At 58.2% G+C, this 18,520-nt stretch overlaps 1 protein-coding gene across 3 annotated transcripts in view; it reads left to right on the forward strand.

Annotated features, from left to right (window-relative positions):
* Window positions 1-18,520, forward strand: part of CDH4 (cadherin 4) — a 535,945-nt gene that overhangs the window by 484,414 nt on the left and 33,011 nt on the right. For all 3 annotated transcript variants that reach the window (XM_027622753.2, XM_027622754.2, XM_027622755.2), the window contains exon 7: window positions 8,226-8,398. In XM_027622753.2, the coding sequence (XP_027478554.1) occupies window positions 8,226-8,398 (173 nt within the window). The remainder of the gene's footprint in view (window positions 1-8,225; window positions 8,399-18,520) is intronic.

Below are 18,520 nucleotides of genomic sequence, written 5' to 3' on the forward strand. Positions count from 1 at the left end.
TGTGCAACGCCCGGGACGCAGCGGGGCCATGCTGCTCCCTCACGTGCCCGGCCAAGGCGAGCTGACCTCAGACAAAGCATGCCATGGCATCCTGGAGGCAGAGGCTCCCAGGGCTCGGAAACAGTCTCTGCGGTGTCCTCCCCTGCGTCAGTTAATCACCGTAATAGAGGGTTTCACTCAGTGCCTTTGCGGGGTAAGGAAAACCTATCACCAGAAATTATTCATTATTCTCCGGCATGATGGGCTAAGGAAAGGTTTCAGATGTACATTCTAAAGGAAAACAAATGGAAAGATGTATTAAATATTGACTCACCCAGATGCAAACCTTTTAAGGTTTGGGTAGTTCATATGGGGACATTAGCAAAGTGACTCAGGGGTGGGGTCTCAGGCAGAGCCCACATTCACCCCACATTCTTTCCCCAGCCCCAGTGCCCCACCATGGTATGGAATCCTCCCTGGTGCTGCTGGATGGCGCAGGCTCGGAGGGCGCGGGAGCCGCAGGGCGGCCTGTGTCCTATTTGGTGCAGCAGTGGTCACTGTGGTTTGGGGTCAAGAGTGCCCACTACTCTGATCTCAGCTGTTACATCGCTGGGTCTCCACAACCCACCTAGAAAGCCCCTGGGAAAGGGAATGCATTGGCTCACGTAACTGCCAAGTCCAGAGACAGGAAGCAATCTCGGTGCCGTGACTAGAGTGGGACTGGCCAGGGCCTTGCTTACCTCGGTCTGACTCTCCCCTCCTCGGTGCTGGCTCATTCTCAGGGAATCTCTCTCTTCCTGTGGACAAGACACCTCAGCAGCTGCAGACGTAACCGTGAGCCGCAGGAGAGGTCCCACTTCTTGCTGGAGTCCAGCAGGGGCCCGGGGAGATCCCCATGATCTGGCTTGGGTGCTGTACCCATCCTGAGGCCGTCCCCACGGCCAGCGCACGGACAATGAGCCTCTTTCGGGCACAGAGTCCGGTTCCAGACCCCTCCAAGTCACTGGGTCTGACCCTGTGGCTGGTGTGGATCCCCCGCAAGGAAAACCAGATCGTTGCTTCAGAAAAGGGGGCTGGATACCAGGTAGGCTCAAATAGCAGGTGTGCATCATACGCAGTTGTAAGAAATAATAGACACCCCACAAACCTTCACCCATTTCCCCCAGTGGGAACAGCTCACAGGACTGTCATGCATGATCACGCCACGATGTTGACACTGGTGCAATCACGGACCTCACTCACACGTCGGCAAGTTTCCCGGCGTGCGCCCACGCAGACGTGCGTAGGCGCGCTTCCGTGCTGTCTCCCCACGTGTGTAGATTCCTGTGACCGCGGTCAAGCTGCTGAACAGCTCCATCGGGAGGGCCCCTGTACTGCCTTTTAGAAGAACAGCTTCTTCCCTCCCCCACCACCCACCCACCGACCCACCATCCCTAACCCCTGCCAGGCACGGCTCTAAGACCTCCCTTCGGATTCCCTTCTTTAAGCCTGCGACAGCCCTACCGGATAAGCACTTTTCTTTACCCCACTTTGGAGATACAGCGTAGAAAAAAAGCAAGATTTAAACCCAGGCAGTCTGGCTCGTGAGCCACAGTGCTCACCATGGTACACACTGCTTTCCCTCCCCAGTCTGTGTCAGGCATGCATTCGGCTGCAAGTCACAGAAAACCCACCTTTGTACCAGTAGGGGTTTGGGGGAGAGCCTGAAGCTGTCCCTGCCTCTCCCTCTGGTTTCTCACCCCATGGTCACTTGGAGGCTGCAGTGCCTCCAAGCATCACATCCACTATCAGGCAGAAGGAAGGAGAAGGGAAGAGAAGGACAGAATGTAGCACGGGCAGTGTCCCCCCAGAAAAGCACAGGTTGTGTATGAGAGCGCCTTTCTCCAGGATAGAAAAATATAAGCCCCACCCTCAAGGAGTCCATCATCCCGTTGAGGAACCCAGAAACCCGTATGCTATGTACGTGTGCGAACGAGTGGTGCAGATGCAGATCCGGCAAAGGCAGAGAAGCAAACATCCCAGGCCTTCGGGAAAGGAGAGCATTCTTCTGCCTCAGGGCCTTTGCACGTGCTGTGCCCTCAGCCTCAATGTCCTCCCCCCAGTCACTGTGATGCTGGCCCCTTTTCCTCCCATAGCTCACATATCACTCCTGCAGAGGCATCCGCCCTGCCTGCTTTCCATTAATACTCCCTTACTCATTGAGTTCGTTACTCAGTTTGTGGCCAGCTTGCAGCACTGGGCAGAGATCCTCTGTTCTCTTCACCCGGACAAGGGCGGGACTCAGTGGACCCCAGCCCTCGCCTGACCCTCTGGAGGCTACCCGGTGCTCAGGACAGGCCCAGGTCCCGCGTCCTGGAGCTCGGAGCTGCTCGGCCAACAGCTCTACCAGGGAGGCTTCTCCAACCTCGCAAGGACAGAGTAATAATCCACAGTGATTATCTTTTAACTAAAAAAGACTTTAATTGGAATTCCTGATTTCCCTAACCCCTTGTAAGTGTGTGCGGGCGTATATTATAAATTTTGAAATTAATGTCACCTTAAAATATTAAATAGCAGAGAAATCTATATGCTGAAAATGAAGTCAAAGAAACCTTCGTCTAGATAATGCAGAGTTTTTGCTTAAATAGATTATTCTATTAGCTGCCCGTTTATTTATTTATTTTATTTCCGTGCCACAGAGGAGTTCTCCCTGAGATGAATGCCACGGACTAATGCACAGATGGCACCAGATACTTGAAAGTCATCTGAATATTAAGAATTTAAATCTTTAGCCTCAGTGATTTGAGCAGAAAGCCAATTATGGGGCTGAATTAGTTTTCAAATTAAACTGCAGTTTAAGGCTTGTGAAATTAATCCTTTAAGGCGGATGGCAGCGCTCGAACATGAATTCCGAGGGAGAGCCGACCCTCCGCTTTCTCCCCTTTTCCTGTTGGTGCAGCCAGTAAAGAGACGCCCTGCACCTCGGGCGGCGGGCAGCATCCCCGCTTAGATGAAAACACAATCCTGATGTTCTGTTTTGTTTGCCAAGAAAAATGGAAACCTCGCTGCTGGCAAGAGAGGCCAGAGCAGGCCCCCAGAGAAAGCCCTGGGAGGATGCTTTGCTCCAGGCCCGGGTAGCGGGGATGGACCTTCACTCCCATGTGGCTACAGAAGTGAGCCGCTAGTGTGAGTTCCCTCTCCTCGCAGGGCACCCCCGGAACCGCGGCCAAATGGCTTCCACGGGGACAGTGTGGGATGCTCCGGGTGCACTCCGTGTAATTGGGGTCGCTGGGGCTCAGGGTTGTGTGTGGACTCAGACCTGGCCAGCCGGAGGAAGCAGGAGGGCCAGGAGCACCTGCAGGCCAGGGCCACACCAACCAGACCCTCGGGGACTGGCCCTGCTCACGCCCCAGGCACCAGCTCACAGGCAGGTCTTCTGCTCACCCCGCGCCCCACAGAGGACATCCCGCTTCCAGAAGAGGACACCCAGGACTGGTGACCCTTTTAAGAAGGAGAGATTAGGCCCGAGGCTGACACCTTGATTTTGGACTTCTGGCCTCCAGAACTGGGAGATAATAAAGTTCTCTTGCTTCCAGCCGCGTCCCCTTGGCCTGGCACACCTTCCTCGCCCTCCTGCACCTTCCCTGTGCTCAGGGGAAGTCCACCCACCCTGCCCGAGCCTTGTAGGAGGGTGCAAGGTCATGGCCATCAGCCACTGCCTGTCGGGGCCCCAGCTCTAGAGCCAGGCGTGGGATCCATCCACCCAAAGCCCAGCATGGAAGGGTGTGGAGGAGGCCGCGGCGTCTACTGCAGGCTATGAGGACCGCCGGGCTTCAGGGAAAAGAATCATGACCAAGGCCAGAACGGGGCTCAGAACGGGAAGCCGTTGCGTGTCAGAAGCAAGACGGCAGCACGGGAACCCACGGCTCAGGGCCCGGGCAGGTTGCAGCCCAGGTGAGAACACGGCCCCGGGTCAGCACACGTCCTCTGCCCGCTGGGCGGGCACGCACGCGTGGGGTCTAGACCATGCACAGACAGGAAGGAAGGCTGCCTCCCCCAGAGGGCCCTCCAGGCTCTCAGGAATTCCTCCGGCGTCTTCCCATCTCCTCTGGCCCGGGCTCTGCTCCAGGGCCCTGAATGCTCCTATCTCGTCTCTGCTGTTCCACAGACCCTGTCCCTTCCCCACTCATGGTAGGGAGCTCCGGTGACATGCGTCGGCCCCCTGACCGTGGACTGGCGACCCAGCCGGGCTTTCAGAATCCCTCCTTCTTGAGAGAAACCAAGTCGCGGTTTAGGCTCTAAACACAAAGTCACAGCTTCTATTTCTCAGTTGCCTTTTTTCTTTTTCTATTTTCCTCTTTTTTTTTTTTAAGTAACATTTTACTTTCTGATAATTGAGTGATAGCCTTTGAAGGAACCGTGGAAGGTACAGAGAAAATCACAAAGGAAAACTCAAACTCCCACATACGGTGCCGCACTCAGAGACTGCACGTCCGTCACACGCCCTCTGGCCTCCCCTCCTTTGCAAAAACACGTTGTTATTTTAGAGATTGGGGTCACACTGAACACTCTAGAGACCTCGTTCTTTTCCAGTGAGCCGCACATATGTCATGAAAATTTCAAATAACATTAACTATCCTTCTGCAACATTTTAATGGCTTCACACTACTCCATGATAGCAAAGTTATGGTAACATCATAATTTACTTAACCAACACCCTGCTGTCCTACGGTTAATATCATTTGCTTATTGATTATGCCCATGGCTTGTCTGCACCACCAGATGTGAGCCTCATGGGTCAGGGGTTTTTTCCACTTGAACTTTTTATTTGCGATCGCTGTAGGTGCACACACAGCGTGCAACCTAAGACAGAGTCCTCAGTCCTTCGGTTCCCCAGTGGTAACGTGGAAATGAGCGAAGCCCACGCCAGTGAGCTCTGTTTATCCAGAGCCAGCCGGAGCCAGGGAGTCGGCCCTTCACCACTTGCATTGGGCAAAGACTCGAAGGCAGGCAGCAGAACAGAGAGCTTCATGGTGGGGAAGGGGCCGCTCAGCTGTGCCCTGACGGGGCTTGGGCCTGGAGAAGTGGGAGGTGGACATCCTCTGTCATTAGTTGGGGGCATACTTCTCTGGCTGGTCCTGAGTCAGAAGCCGGGACAAAAACTGGGAAAGCTGTCAGTCATCCATCAAGTCCCTGCAGTTCTGGGCCAGTGGTTACAGGGTGACTGTTTGGCTTCCTGGATTGTTACTAGAGATAGAGGGTCTGACTTCCTCCAAGTCTGACCTGCGGGGAGCTGCTACCCCCCACGCTGGTTCCCCTGGGCGGTGGGTGGCCCTCGCAGGCCAGCTCCCGCGGACGGTGTGTTAGAGTTCTAACTTCATGTCGGATTGGCTGTCATTTCGCGTGTGTTCAGTCTCTCCAGCATGTCTTGGCAGAACCACAGGACAGTATGCCAGCCAGGATATTTGGGGTTGACACAGTCAAGATACAGAACATTCCATCCCTAGGCAGGTCCTCGTGTTGGGGATTTAATGGTCACCCCCACCCCTGTGCAGGGGGGACTTTGTATATCTCTTTTGCTCACGGACATGCAATGTTGAACACGGTGCTTGGCACATAGTGGATATTTAATAAATATTTGTGAAGGATTTCAGGCTTTGCTATCAGGAACCGTGTCAGCACGGACCGCCGGGGGCACAAATCAATCATCTATTGAACATCTGTGATTTTTTTTCCTGAGGGTAAGTTTCTAGAAGTGGATTTGTCAGCTGGACACAGTTTAAAGGCATATGGGTATAGCCAGCCCGCTGCGGCCAGAAGCTGCGGCCTTGCGCTCCCTGGACACTGGCGGGGAGGGTGCCCAGCCCCTGTATATCCTGCCGTGTTCCCTATCGTTGTTGATTCTAAAGAGCAGTTGCGGTTTGGGCACGTGAAAATGCCCTTCCTTCATTTCTTTGATCAGTAATAAGATTGTTGTTGTTGTTTTCAAAAAGGAGGAGCAAAGAGTGTCTGCATGATAAAGATTTGAAATTTCGGCTCCTTGACTGGAGACTAAGCCAAGGGGCCACGGCGGATGTGTCAGATGGCGGGGTCACCGGCCGGCTTTTCCTACATTGTACCTTCTGATATTTTCCCGTGAAAACGCGCTGGTTTCCGTGGGTGGGTTTCATTTGTGCAATCGGAAAAGAACTATTAGAAGTCTATCATTTGGTTTTTAAAAAGCAGACTCCTGAACATAGCAAATAAGGTGGATGCCTAGATGTAACATGATGTTATAACGAGCTCAAAACTAAAGGACCTGTCTTGTTGCCAAACATTCAGATCTGAGTCCTCCATGTCCAGGGGCCCAGAGGCACAGCGAGGGGCACAGACTGACTGGGTGGGCTCTGCAAAGCAAGAGCCTCAGCCACATCCAGCCTGCACACACTCTGCCTCCAGAACTTTCTCTCAGAAGGCACCAAATTTGATGCTGAGCCTGGGATTTTAAAGCTTTGGAAATACTTCCTCCCCAAAACTCTGATGCCCTGGTTCACCAGTCAGGGTCCGTGTTAGGAGCTGGGACTTCGTCAAGGAGCTCGTGATGAAGTTGAGGCCAGCTGCAACAGGGTTTCTGGGTGCTTAGAGCCCTACCCCCTCCCTATCCTCTCCCCCTCCCCTTCTCAGGCCTGGAGGCCTAGCTGCACAGCTTGAAACCCCAAGCCCAGTTCAGCCCCAGCTTCAGACATCTACTCCCAAGAAAGGATCACATCAAGGTAGGTGCACACACACCCCCTCACCCCTGCAGGGCCCCGGACAGCACATTGTTCTGGAGCAAGGAACTGGACTAAAAACATGCAGCTCAGGACAAGGGCCTCCAGGTCTCCAGTGGCACAGGGCTAGGAGTTTGTGCCAGTCAGAACTCTGGGTTGCAAGTGACAAAAACTCAAAGTAAAATGGCATAAGGTATGAAGGGAAATTCATGGGCTCAATTGTACAAAAAGTCTATAGGGTACCTCAAATTTTCTGTTAACCTAAAACTGTTCTTTAAAAAAAAAAAAAGTGTGCATGCTTAAAATAGTCTTTAGGTGGGGCGGGGGGGCACCTGGGTGGCTCAGTCGGTGTAGTGTCTGCCCTCAGCTCAGGTCATGATCCCAAGGTTCTGGGTTCTAGGTTCAGGTCCCACATCGGGCTCCCTGCTCACTCAGCGCCGTCTGCTTCTCAAATAAATAAATAATTAATTAAAAAATTAGAAGTCTTTAGGCAATAGCTTCATGTGCAGCTTGATCCAGGGGCTTCCTAGTGAAAAGTTGTCACCTGAGCCCCTCTTGAGGCTCTGAGATGGCCCTGTCCTTCAGCCTCTTTATTTGTGGCCAGAAAGTGACCATCAACCCCAGCCTCACGCACTGACCCAGGCAGCCCCAGGGGCAGGGACAGCATGTTGGTTTCCATGCAGGAACCCCAGCAAACATGGTTATCTCTGATGGGTAAGGTGCCCACAGCTGAACCGATCACTGTGGCCAGGGGGAGGGACGTGCTGAGCCAACCAGGGTGCTGCAAGGCAGGGAAGGGTGGACACCAACAGGACCTTCAGGTGCCGCCCTCGGAAGGTGGGGCTGTGCTTTCTTCCGCCACAGAGCTCAGCCCTATGCGTGGTCGGGGGAACAGACACTGAGCAGTGGGGCGGCTCAGGCAGTGGCCCCGCCCCTTGGATCTGTAACGCCTGCACCCCTGCACGTGCGCTCCCCCGGTGTGCACAGCCTCCCCTGCGGGGGCTCCTGTCAGCTCCTTTTCTGTGTGTCCCTCAAGCACATACTCCGTGCCTTCCGCAGAGCCGGCCCCGGGCCAGGCCCTGCTCCTTCCCCAGGCGCCTCCAGGGCCCCACCACACCACCCTCCACATGTGCTCGACGGAGCCCCAGCAAATGCTGAGAGCCGGGTCTTGAACCATGTGGCTCGGGGAGAGGGCTCTGGGTTCAGAGCTGGAAAAGCTGGTCCTGCAGCCTGTCCGCTCTCCCCCCGCCCCCCCACCCCCCACCCCCCACCCCCCACCCCCACCGCTGAGAGAGAAGCAAGTCAGAGCCGATGCCTCACAGGAACCTTGAGCTCTAGAAGAAATCCTCCGAAGCTTCGTGGGGAAGTGAGGGCGGCAGGTTTGCTTTCCAGCCTGCCTCCGACGACGTGGGGTTCCCTCCGTCTCCAGAGAGATGGGGATCAGCTGGCGATGTGTGCCCCTGGGGGCAGCAGCAGACACAGCAGATCATTCCCGTCTGAGAGCTTTCTCTGTCCCAGGCACCTATGTGATGACCGTCACGGCCAATGACGCGGACGACAGCACCACGGCCAACGGGATGGTGCGGTACCGGATCGTGACCCAGACCCCGCAGAGCCCGTCCCAGAACATGTTCACCATCAACAGCGAGACGGGGGACATTGTGACCGTGGCAGCTGGCCTGGACCGAGAGGTGAGGTTGAGGGGGAGGGTGGCCTCGCCCGTGCGGCCCGTGTGGGAGACGTGGACCCCAGCCCAGGTTGGGTGCCCAGGAGGCCCGTCTGCTGTGGCACCTGGCCGGGAGAAAAGCTCTCAGCAAAGCCGTTCCTAAGTGTTCGCCGCCAGCCCTGTGAGCGAACCTGGGAGCTGGTCCCGCACGAGGTTTCCCAACAGATGCCGCTGGTGTGTGTGGTGCCGAGGTCTGACCTCTGTGCTGCTCAGGAGGCGGCCACGGCAGGGCCCCAGGGCCAGGGGCCGTTAGCGACCGTCTGAGAGCGTGAGCACCCACCCCCTCCGGGGCACCAGCCCTGCGTCTGACCCCGGCGCCCCTGCCACAATGACCCGGGGCACACGGACAGGGTGACACTTTCCACTCAGGGCAGGAATTATCACGGCCAGAGTGACTTCTTCGGTGCTGGGTACGAGGACTTCCTAGCTTCACGGCCCTTCCTGTCACCCCAGGAGGCCGGCACCTCTGTTGTACCCACCTTCCCTCACCCCATCCGTGTGGACTCCAGTGTCCGCCCCACCCAGAGCCAGACCCTCAGGAGAGGGCGGGAGGAGGTGGCTTTGCTGCTGCCGCCACCAGACAGGTATTTTCCCACCCAGTGCGGGAGCGTCTCCAGGCACTGGGCGACTGTTCCCATCTGGGTAGATGACGCTGTCCCGGGCACCTGCCTCTGGGGCCCCTGGAAGGGTCAGCAGCAGGTCCGGGCTGAAAGCCCCCAGCTGGCGGCACGGAGTAAGCATGCTCTGCTTCCCAAACCAGCGTCTCTCCTGCCTCAGGGCCTCCATGACGGCCTCCGGTTTGCTCAGTGACCAGAGGCCAGCGTCTCCTCTAAAGGATACGCAAGTCTGTTTACCCTCGAAAGCACTTGGCTCCCAGGACGGGAGGCTCGTTGGCAGAGCCTGTACCAGCTGCTCCCTCGCCGGGTGCTCCTTTGCAGAGCCTGTACCACCAACTCCCTCACTGGGGGCTTGTTTGCAGAGCCTGTACCAGCCACTGCGTTACCAGGGGCTCGTTTGCAGAGCCTGTACCAACCGCTCCATCGCCAGGGGCTCGTTTGCAGAGCCTGTACCAGCCGCTCCCTCCCTGGGGGGCTCATTTGCAGAGCCTGTACCAGCTGCTTCGATGCTGGGGGCTCATTGGCAGAGCCTGTACCAGCCGCTCCATCGCCGGGGGCTCATTTTCAGAGCCTGTACCAACCGCTCCGTCGCCGGGGGCTTGTTTGCAGAGCCTGTACCAGCTGCTCCGTCGCCGGGAGCTCATTTGCAGAGCCTGTACCACCAACTCCCTCGCTGTGGGCTCATTGGCAGAGCCTGTACCAGCCGCTCCCTCCCTGGGGGCTCACTGGCAGAGCCTGTACCAGCTGCTCCCTCGCCGGGTGCTCCTTTGCAGAGCCTGTACCACCAACTCCCTCACTGGGGGCTTGTTTGCAGAGCCTGTACCAACCGCTCCGTCGCCGGGCGCTTGTTGGCAGAGCCTGTACTAGTCGCCAGAGCCTGTAGCCACACTCATCTTGATGGCCTCCAGCTCCACCTCCCAAGAAGCGCTGCAGGCCTCATCATCTGGGTCCGGGGGACCTCATCTTGATCAGGGGCACTGAGCTGGGACCTTGCTACGTGTGGATTTTCAGGGCCCAGCTGTGGCAGGTTTTCACTCCCCAGACTGATTCCACACACCTGTGATCCTGGCAGGTTTGGAGATGGGGGCACCAAACACCTCGAGTCTAGACCTCACCCCTGGCAAAGCTGCCGGAACTGGTCCAGCCACGCTGCCCCACCTGCGCCTTCCAAATCAATAAACGCCAGGGAGTAGCACAGAAAGTGCCACCCCCGCCCCTCCCCAGGAAGGGCATGAGGTGCTTTTCTTGGCATTCCTAAATTGTACTGGGCCGTGCACCGGGGTGGTAGGCTGGGGCAGAGAGGTCATGTGAGGGGGAATTTACACAACCTCGTGGCTCAGCAGGATGCAGGGTGACCCTCGCCAACGGCCTGGCCGTGAGCACGTTAGGGAACACCTCTGAGCCCCAGCCTCAGTGCCCTCTCTCTGAGAAATGGACATAGTGATGTCAGCCTGGTGGGCTCAGCAGGGAGGGGATGCGTGTGCCCTGGCAGCGGGGCGAGGACTGGTGGGGAGGCTCGCCAAGGGACTTTAGCTCCACGGAGTCAGATGTTTTCTTGGCCCAGTATTGTTGGAGATATGTCACAGCAGAGGGGGACAGAACCTCAGGGGCTCCGTGGGTGACTGGGGGATCTCCCAGGGACCAGGGTAGGTGCCTGCTCCATCCAGACCAGGCCCTGGAGTCAGGGATCAGACAAGGGACTGCTCCCCTGGCTCCCAGAAGGATGCTGCCATTAGCTGGGGAGTGGACCAGTGACCCTACGGGGAAGGTCATCAGAGAGATCTGCACAGGAACAAACACCCTGTGTTTTCCTTCCTTGTTTAGCAAATTCAGACAGAGGTGCTGGGTGAGGCACAGGGGACAGAGGAGAACTCGTGAGACAGACGGCGGCTCCCCAAGGTCCCGGGGGGTGGGGGGGCTGAGGAGCAGAACCTAAATGAATGTACTGCAGGTGGGTGCAGGCGATTGCATGCACAAATTGTCATGTACTGATGAGATGCTCTCACAATGGAGAAATCAGGGGAGGCTTCTCAGAGGAGGTGACCTTGCTCTGAACCTTGGGGGCTGGTACAATCGATCATATTTTCTGCTCTTTGGGATGAATGACCAGCACCCACTTTCCCTGAATGCTGTGCATCACACATCTAACTTGTTGCAAGCAATCACAGACACCACTCAGCAAGGTCCTTCATTCAGTCAAAAACTTTGGGGCACCTGGGTGGCTCACTGTTAAGCATCTGACTTTGGTCAGGTCATGACCTCATGCGTTCTAGGTTCGAGCCCCACAGCGGGATCCGTGCTCAGCAGGGAGTCTGCTTGTCCCTCTCACTCCAACCTCTGCCTCCGGGTCACGCGGCTTCTCCTCTGGGTGTCTCTCTGTGTCCCCTCTTCTTATGGGGATGCCAATCATTGGACTTAGGGCCCATCCTAATCCAGTGTGACCTCATCTTAACTCACAAAGACCCTATTTCCAAATCGGGTCACATTCTGAGCTTCCATAGGGACATGGATTTGGGGGAGAGAGTACAGGCCTGATCTGCTTTTCTGGGGCTCCTAATTGTAACAGGCATCCTGTGAACTCAAGGATGAGGAGGAGACAGCCCTCCAAGAGCTCACTGTGGGTAGCCACCAGCCACATGCCGCCGTTCAAACTTCAGTCTTTACCGTTACATAGAATCCGGCATTCAGGTCCTCACCTGTGCCAGCCACGTGGCAGGCACCCGCAGCCCGAGCAGTGCCCCGGGATCCACCCCTGATTGCCCTGTGTCATAGGCAGCCAGCGTGGCCCCTCTGTCCCATGTTCACACGGGGCTGCCCGCCTCACGGAGCCCCGCAGACACAGGTGCTCATCAGCTGACCTGAACTGTGACGCAGAGGCCGAAGGAGGCCCGGTCCTCACCTCGGGGTTCTCGGGGTACACTGCTGTCCTCAGCCTTCAGCGGATGGCGGGCGGGCAGGTGGGCAGGAGGACGTGCAGGGGGCAGGGGGCAGGCTCTCTCACCTGCCCAGACGTCTGGGCCCCACCGTCTCCGCTGGGCCACAGTGCCGGCGACCCCACGTGTCCCCCGGCCCCCACCACGGCAGATTCCGGCCCCTGCCCAGCAAAGCCTCGCCATCCACAAAGGGCTTCTGTTCGATACTTGATGAGCGTGGACTTCAGGCACCGGAAACGGGGAGGCGGGAGCGCTGAGGCCCCGCCAGCAGGCCGAGTGTCCAGCCCACTCAGCTGTCATCTGCTCCGTCTGACATAATACACAGCTCTGTGGCCGCCAGCCCTGCTCGGAGCTCTGGCTGGTGACGCTGGGCCTTCGGGAAGGAAAGAGGCATTTTCAGAGCCTCTATCCGGAGGACCCACCCAGCCGCAGAAGGAGGCAAGGCCTCCCAGCCATCAGAGAGCTTGGAGACTCTGCTGGTTCTTCGGAACCCAGGCCCAGCTCTGGAGAGCAGGCTTCCGTTTCCCCCAGGCCAGTCCTGCAGCACTGGGAGCAGGGGCCTGTCCTGGTTTCCATTCGTTTATGAAGGAGCAAGCAGCTTCGGGCCTCAGAGTGACCTCCTGATGCCCCAAGTCTCCGGCCCCTCCTTGCCCAGATTGAGGCCTTCCGTGGCCTCCTTTTCCATTTGGAACAAAATCCAGAGTCTTCCCCTCGGCCCCAGAGCCCCGCTCGGTCTCACCATTTGCTCAGCCCAGCTCTGCCCACGCAGGCCCCACGCGGCCACACTCAGCCTGCTCCCCACACCCTGGCAGCCTTGCCCAGGGCCACGGCAGCCTCCGCCCTTTGGGGTGAAGCCAAGTCCCCACTGTTGCCTTGACCTCAGCCCTCAGCCCTGAGAGCAGACTTTGGAGATCTGAAGCCATGCACTCTCTCAGGGGATTGACGGCTGCAAAATCCACCCCCCCCCCACCCAGAAAAGCTGCATTGGTTAGCCTCCCACCTCCAGCGGGGAGATCCCATGCCCCTGCGTAGAGACAGCCCCCCTCCCCGGGCCTTTGCTGTCCTGTCTCAGCCCCTGCGCCGCCACATGCCCCGTACGCCGGGCCCTCACCCTCTGCACCTGGCCGCCGGCAGCGTGCCCCTGGCGTAGGGTGGGCTGGCTAGCGTTCCACGGTCCAGCCTCTGTCCTGTGTCCTCAGAAACATCCAGAATGCACCAGCCCGCACGTCGCTCAGGCCTGGAGAGCTTGCAGGTCCCGTTGCATCCCCGCCGGCCTCCTCTGCCTCTCAGCTCTGTCCCGCCTGGGGGGCCTGGGCCTCTCCTTCAGGGCAGCTGCCTCGGGGTCTGCTCAGTGGCCAAGGGCCCCTCACCAGCTGCCCCTCCCCTCCTCCCACCCAGAGCACGTGGTCTCTGCATCTTAAGCGAGTCAAGTGAAATAATTATGCACTAATTAGCAGATCCAGAGACCATAGGTTGTGATTGTCCTGAGACCGCTGGTGGACACTCCCTGGACCATCGGCATCTCGTGGCAAGGCCTTGTGTGCACGCCAGGCCTGCAGGGAGCCCAGTTGCGGAAAGGAAGGTCCCTGGACAGAACGAATGGCAGGGAGTCTGCAGGAGGGAACCAGTGCCTGAGACACACCAGGTGCCCCAGCGCCCCAGTGCCCATGCCGCCCGCCGTCCCCACCTAGCTTCCCGCTCCTCCAGTGCTGAGGACTGGCCCACCCCTCCACATCCTCCATGTGCCTCGCTCCTGCCCCCAGGTGCTTGGGGCCCCCGTTCTTCTTGTCTTACCAGACATGACCCCCAGGGAGGCCTCCCTGACGACTCTGTTCAGGGCCTGTGCCCTTCCTCCTCCTGTCCCTGAGCTGGGTGGGTTCCTTCATGGCCCCCGCTCAGAGGAGACTGCGCGTGAGCTTGTTGGCTCCTTTACTGTGAGTTCTCCTCCTGACACAAGCTCTGTAGGGCAGGCCAGTCTGTTCAGACACCACTGACTGACCAGCGCTCAGCTGCATGCCTGGGGCACTGGAGCAGCTCATGAAATGTGTCGAAAGGTCAGGTTGGGCGTGGCAAGGGCAGAGCCGGCAGAGGGGCAGACCCAGGGGCAGGGCGGCAGAGCTGTGACCCCTACCACTTGAGATCAAAAAGATCAGTATTTGCTTTGATTTTTTGTTTGTTTGTTTGTTTCCCAGCTACTGAGCACTCCAATCTAGGTGTCCTCGCTCTTTGGGACCTTTTATACTAGATTGCCAGAGTCCATGAAAGAGCATACCCCAAATTTTATACTGAAGTGTGAATGGTTGATAGAAGTGGCACAAGGTGGCATTTGCACTTTATCAGAGAGTAGAGCCTGACGCTAAACAAGGGACACTCCAAGGATGACTGTGAGACACCAGCTTTCAAGATTTGGGGTGTGGTGTCTCTTCCCCTGGGGAGCTTATACAGCATAAGCAGAGAGCGCTCATCCCAGACACAAGACTCAGGGTGTTCGCAGAGGCCTTGGATGGAGCGCAGCAGCTGCCTCTGAATCTGTGACCCTGTGCCCCAGCAGGTGGCCGGGGAGACACGGGGCTGTGCTCAGCCCAGCTCGCGTCAGCTGCTCAGGAAGGGCAGGTGGTCCGCTGGGGATCCTGCTCCAGACCCCCTTTCCCGCTTTGCTCACAGGCGGTGTCTGCCTTTGCCTTCAGGGGAAGAAACGAAGTGGCCAAAGGGGGCAGGGGTTGCTGCGGGTGAGGGAGCAGAGTGTGTTTCCAGCTCGGGCTTTGTGTCCCGAGCGGCCTGGCTCTCCCCCGACCGGCTCCGGGTAGGGTCTGAAGAGCAGCCCAGAGTTAACCAGACACCCCTGGGCAGGTCGCTCAGCGGCAACCACACAACAAGGACACCCTCGCCTCTGCTTCCAGGCTTTTGTAAAACCTGCGGGCGGCCGCTGGCGGGGCGTGGGGACCCCGGGCGACTTGCTCGCTGCCCCCCCCACCCCTCCCCTGGGCAGGCGGACCCTCAGGCCACTGGGCCCAGGCGCCAGAGTTCCGGCCCCGCAGGAAGGTCACGTTTCTCCACGAGACCCCTGCACAAATCTGTACCTTTCCCCTCCTCTCCCCGGGAGAATCTGATCCCCCCCGCCCCTGGGAACAGCAGAGTCTGGGGGAGAAACACTGCAGACACTTCTCAGAGCAGCTTCCCATGGGGCAGAGCGAGCCATCTCGACGAAGGGGGAAATCCACAAACATAATTGCCGCCCTGTCTAATCAGGCAGAGCTATGTAAGTGGAGCATTTTTACATGATTAAAATGTCAGGAGAGGCCTCGGTACAATGGGAGAGGCTCAAGTGTCTCCTGTGTGCCTGGCCAGAGACACCCCTGCCGCTGACACCGCTTGCCTGCACGCTCCCCTGCATGCTCCCCCAGGCAGAGTGTCTGCGTCACACACTTAGCGCAGAGCCACGGACGTCCTCAGACCCACTGCCACCTACCCCTGGGTGAGGTCACTGGGGACCCCACCCTGGCTCCCCGTCCCCACGCACGCAGACCCTCACTGGTCACCTTCATTAACTTGAAATGTCTCCCCACGTGAGGGTGGAACAAGAGGGTCTCGTAGTCTTACAGGATTTTTAGGAAAGCAAAACCAGGACCTTCCCATAGTTCTCAAGATTCTCCAGCTACACTGTCGGCAAGGGCAGAGGTTTCATGTAGGGCGATCCACATAGCTTTGCTCCAGCTGAATCTCGCAATCACCATCATCAACCGTGGTTAATGCCATCTCGTTACTCAGTTTCAGGGGGATTGTCCTGCAGCGACAGGACCAGCATCTTTCCTTTGCTTCCTGGGAAGCCCAGCAGCGGGCCACATGAGAAATTCTAAAAATGTGTTTTCCGAGAAAATGAGCTCCTTGTAAGTCCTCTGAAGAGGCCCGCTGCAGGGAGGCAGTGGTGGGCCAGGCGGGGTGGCAGTCGGTTTCTCCCCGCTGGTTTTTGGGCATGTTCATGGAACCCTGTGTTGAGTTCACCAGCTGCAGCCTAGGGGTCTCGGCAGCGTCAGTGAGGGCCGAGATGACTCTGCCAGCACCTGGATTTTCGCCCTGAATCTTAACCGATCCCCCGCCCGGGAAAGGGAAGCAGGGGAGAAACAAAGGCACTCTTGTCTTGGGGCGTGAGCTCTGCCCCAGAGACAGACGCCCGGCCCCTGCCGTCCGTGCTCCTGGGTCACACGCGGGGCCGCCGGCTGGGGGGTGCGGTCTGCGGGGCCCGAACATGTGCACTGGGCGGGCGCCCCCCAAGTCCCCAGACGCGAGGCTGGACGTCAGAGCCAGTCCACGCACCCAAGCCCACGTTGGAGCCCTTTTCCGCAAGAACGCCTAGAGATTCCTCTTCTCACAAGAACAGCACATCTGGGGAAGAAAAGAGAGGCACACAAAGAAGAAAACAGCAACCGGCCATCCGAGCTCCGGAAGATGCCCACGGCTTACAGGGGACCAACGCCCGCGTGTCCGGGCTGCACTCGCCGCCGGGGTGCATTTCCCGTGTTACAGACCAGCTGTCCTGACGAACAAGGTGTGTGGCCCCTGTTGGCGCTTGGCGGTGTGTCCTCCACGTGGGAAACACCCTTCTCCCTCAGCACTGTCCCGCATCTGGGTTGTCCATCGCTGGGATTGGCCAAGACTCGTTTCACAAATCCCCTGCTGTGCGCCTTTCATTGTTTTCCATCTTTTCCTTGAGCTGAGATGTGAGTCCAAAGAGCTGGCCTCAGGGACAGGGAGGGAGGAGGAGGCAAGTCAAGGACCGAGCCTCCCGTGGGAGTAGCTGGGGCCCTGGGGCCCAGCCCACCTCCTCCAGGAAGCCCGCACTGCTTTCTCGTCCCCTTGTGGGCATCTCCCTCCTCTGCCCCTTCCTCAGAGGCCTGGCTGGAGGGCAGGGGCCCAGCAAGGCCACCCTCTTCCTGTAGGTTTGTGGTCTGACAGGACAGCGGTGGTGGGGTGAGGGTGGGAGCCCTGGTACAGGCCCGGCAGGGCTCAGATAAATGTACAGGAGGAAGGAGAGGGTGTGCTGAGCGGGCCGGTGCAGGCAAGGGTGACAGGAGGAGGCCATGGCCTCTGACCCCTCCAAGGGATGTGAGGGGCTCTGGAGGGGTGGGTCCCAGCTCAGGGGTCTGCCCTCTCCTGGGCTCCCGAGGGGGGCAAGCAGTCAGGGCAACGCTGGCTGGGGGTCCCCCAGATCCAACCTGTAATAAATCCAGCTTTCTAAATAAAGTTTTATCGGCACGTGGCCACGCTCACTCGTTTACGCACGTGGCGGCCTTCCTGACACAAGGGCAGACGCAGGTGGCCGCACAGCTGCCCCCACCCCAGACCACTCCGAGGTGGCGCGTTCCTTCGGATGGAGCAGGGATCGCACCCGTGTCCTCGGCTTCGAGGCTGCTTGTCCGCCAGATCCAGGGTTGCAAACGGGCAGCACAGAGACAGGTTCCGCCCCGGGAGTGGGAGGGTTTGTTGTTTTTTAAGACGTAGCATTTAAGCAGGATATTTGCAGGATATTTTTGTATACAAGACCCAATTTCTGGATTCTCTTAAAATTGGGAGGCTGTGGATCCTGGAGCCTGCTTTCCTCTGGCAGGACCCGAAGCCCCATCCTCCCGAGGCTCAGGACCACAGGCCCCGGGTGGGCACCCGTGTCCTCTCGCGAAGCCGCCAGCAAGACTTGGGGGTGGAAGGGAGAGGGAGAGAGCGCAAGTGTCTCCAGGCAGAGGCAGGGAAGTCTCTGTGTTCACTGTGCAGACCACGAACGTCTGCTGCCCCACCGTGGCTGGCCTCCACACCCCCTCAGCAGCCAGGACCCCGCCCCCGTGGCTGTTTGCCTTTGGGACCTACCCTGCGTTTCCCTTTTTTTACCTCTCACCCATCCCTGCTTGCTCGGCCTGCTCAGACCCTGATGGCCCCTGCCCAGCTGGTCTCTGGGGCTCTGCTCCTGCCCCTGCATCTGTCCTGACTCAACAGCCAGGCAATCCTATCCACACACAGATCTGACCATCGCTGTCTTCTCAAACCCTCCTGTGGCTTCCCATCTCCCCAAGTCAAGTCCAAACATAGCTTCGGCTCCTTGTCCACCCTCTGGCTCACCTTGCCCCTGCTCACTGGCCTATCTCCCCAGCCAAACCAGAGTTCCTGCCCCAGGGCCTTTGCACTGGCTGTTCCCTCTGCTGAAAACATCCCTCCCCCAGATACCCTCCAGCTCGCTAATCAAGCATCTCCTTAGCAAAGAAGTCTTGTCTGGCCAGCCTGTATGAACCAGCAGCCCACACACCCCCAGCGTCCTCTGCCCCCTCTCCTGCCTCCCTTTCCTACACACCCCTTGTCACTACCTGACGGGACAGGTATTGCCTATTTATTGGCTGTCTCCTTCCCTGGAGCCGTGGTTCTCAACCAGGGTGATTCCCTCCCCACCGCGGGGACACTGGGGGTGTCTGGGGAGAGTTTGGGTTGTCACAACTTGGGGGAGATGCCACAGGGCACAGGACAGCCCACTCAGAGAACGACCCAGCCCCACGG

Source organism: Zalophus californianus, chromosome 8, assembly GCF_009762305.2.
Source record: "Zalophus californianus isolate mZalCal1 chromosome 8, mZalCal1.pri.v2, whole genome shotgun sequence".
In the NCBI taxonomy this organism is placed as follows: Eukaryota; Metazoa; Chordata; class Mammalia; order Carnivora; family Otariidae; genus Zalophus; species Zalophus californianus.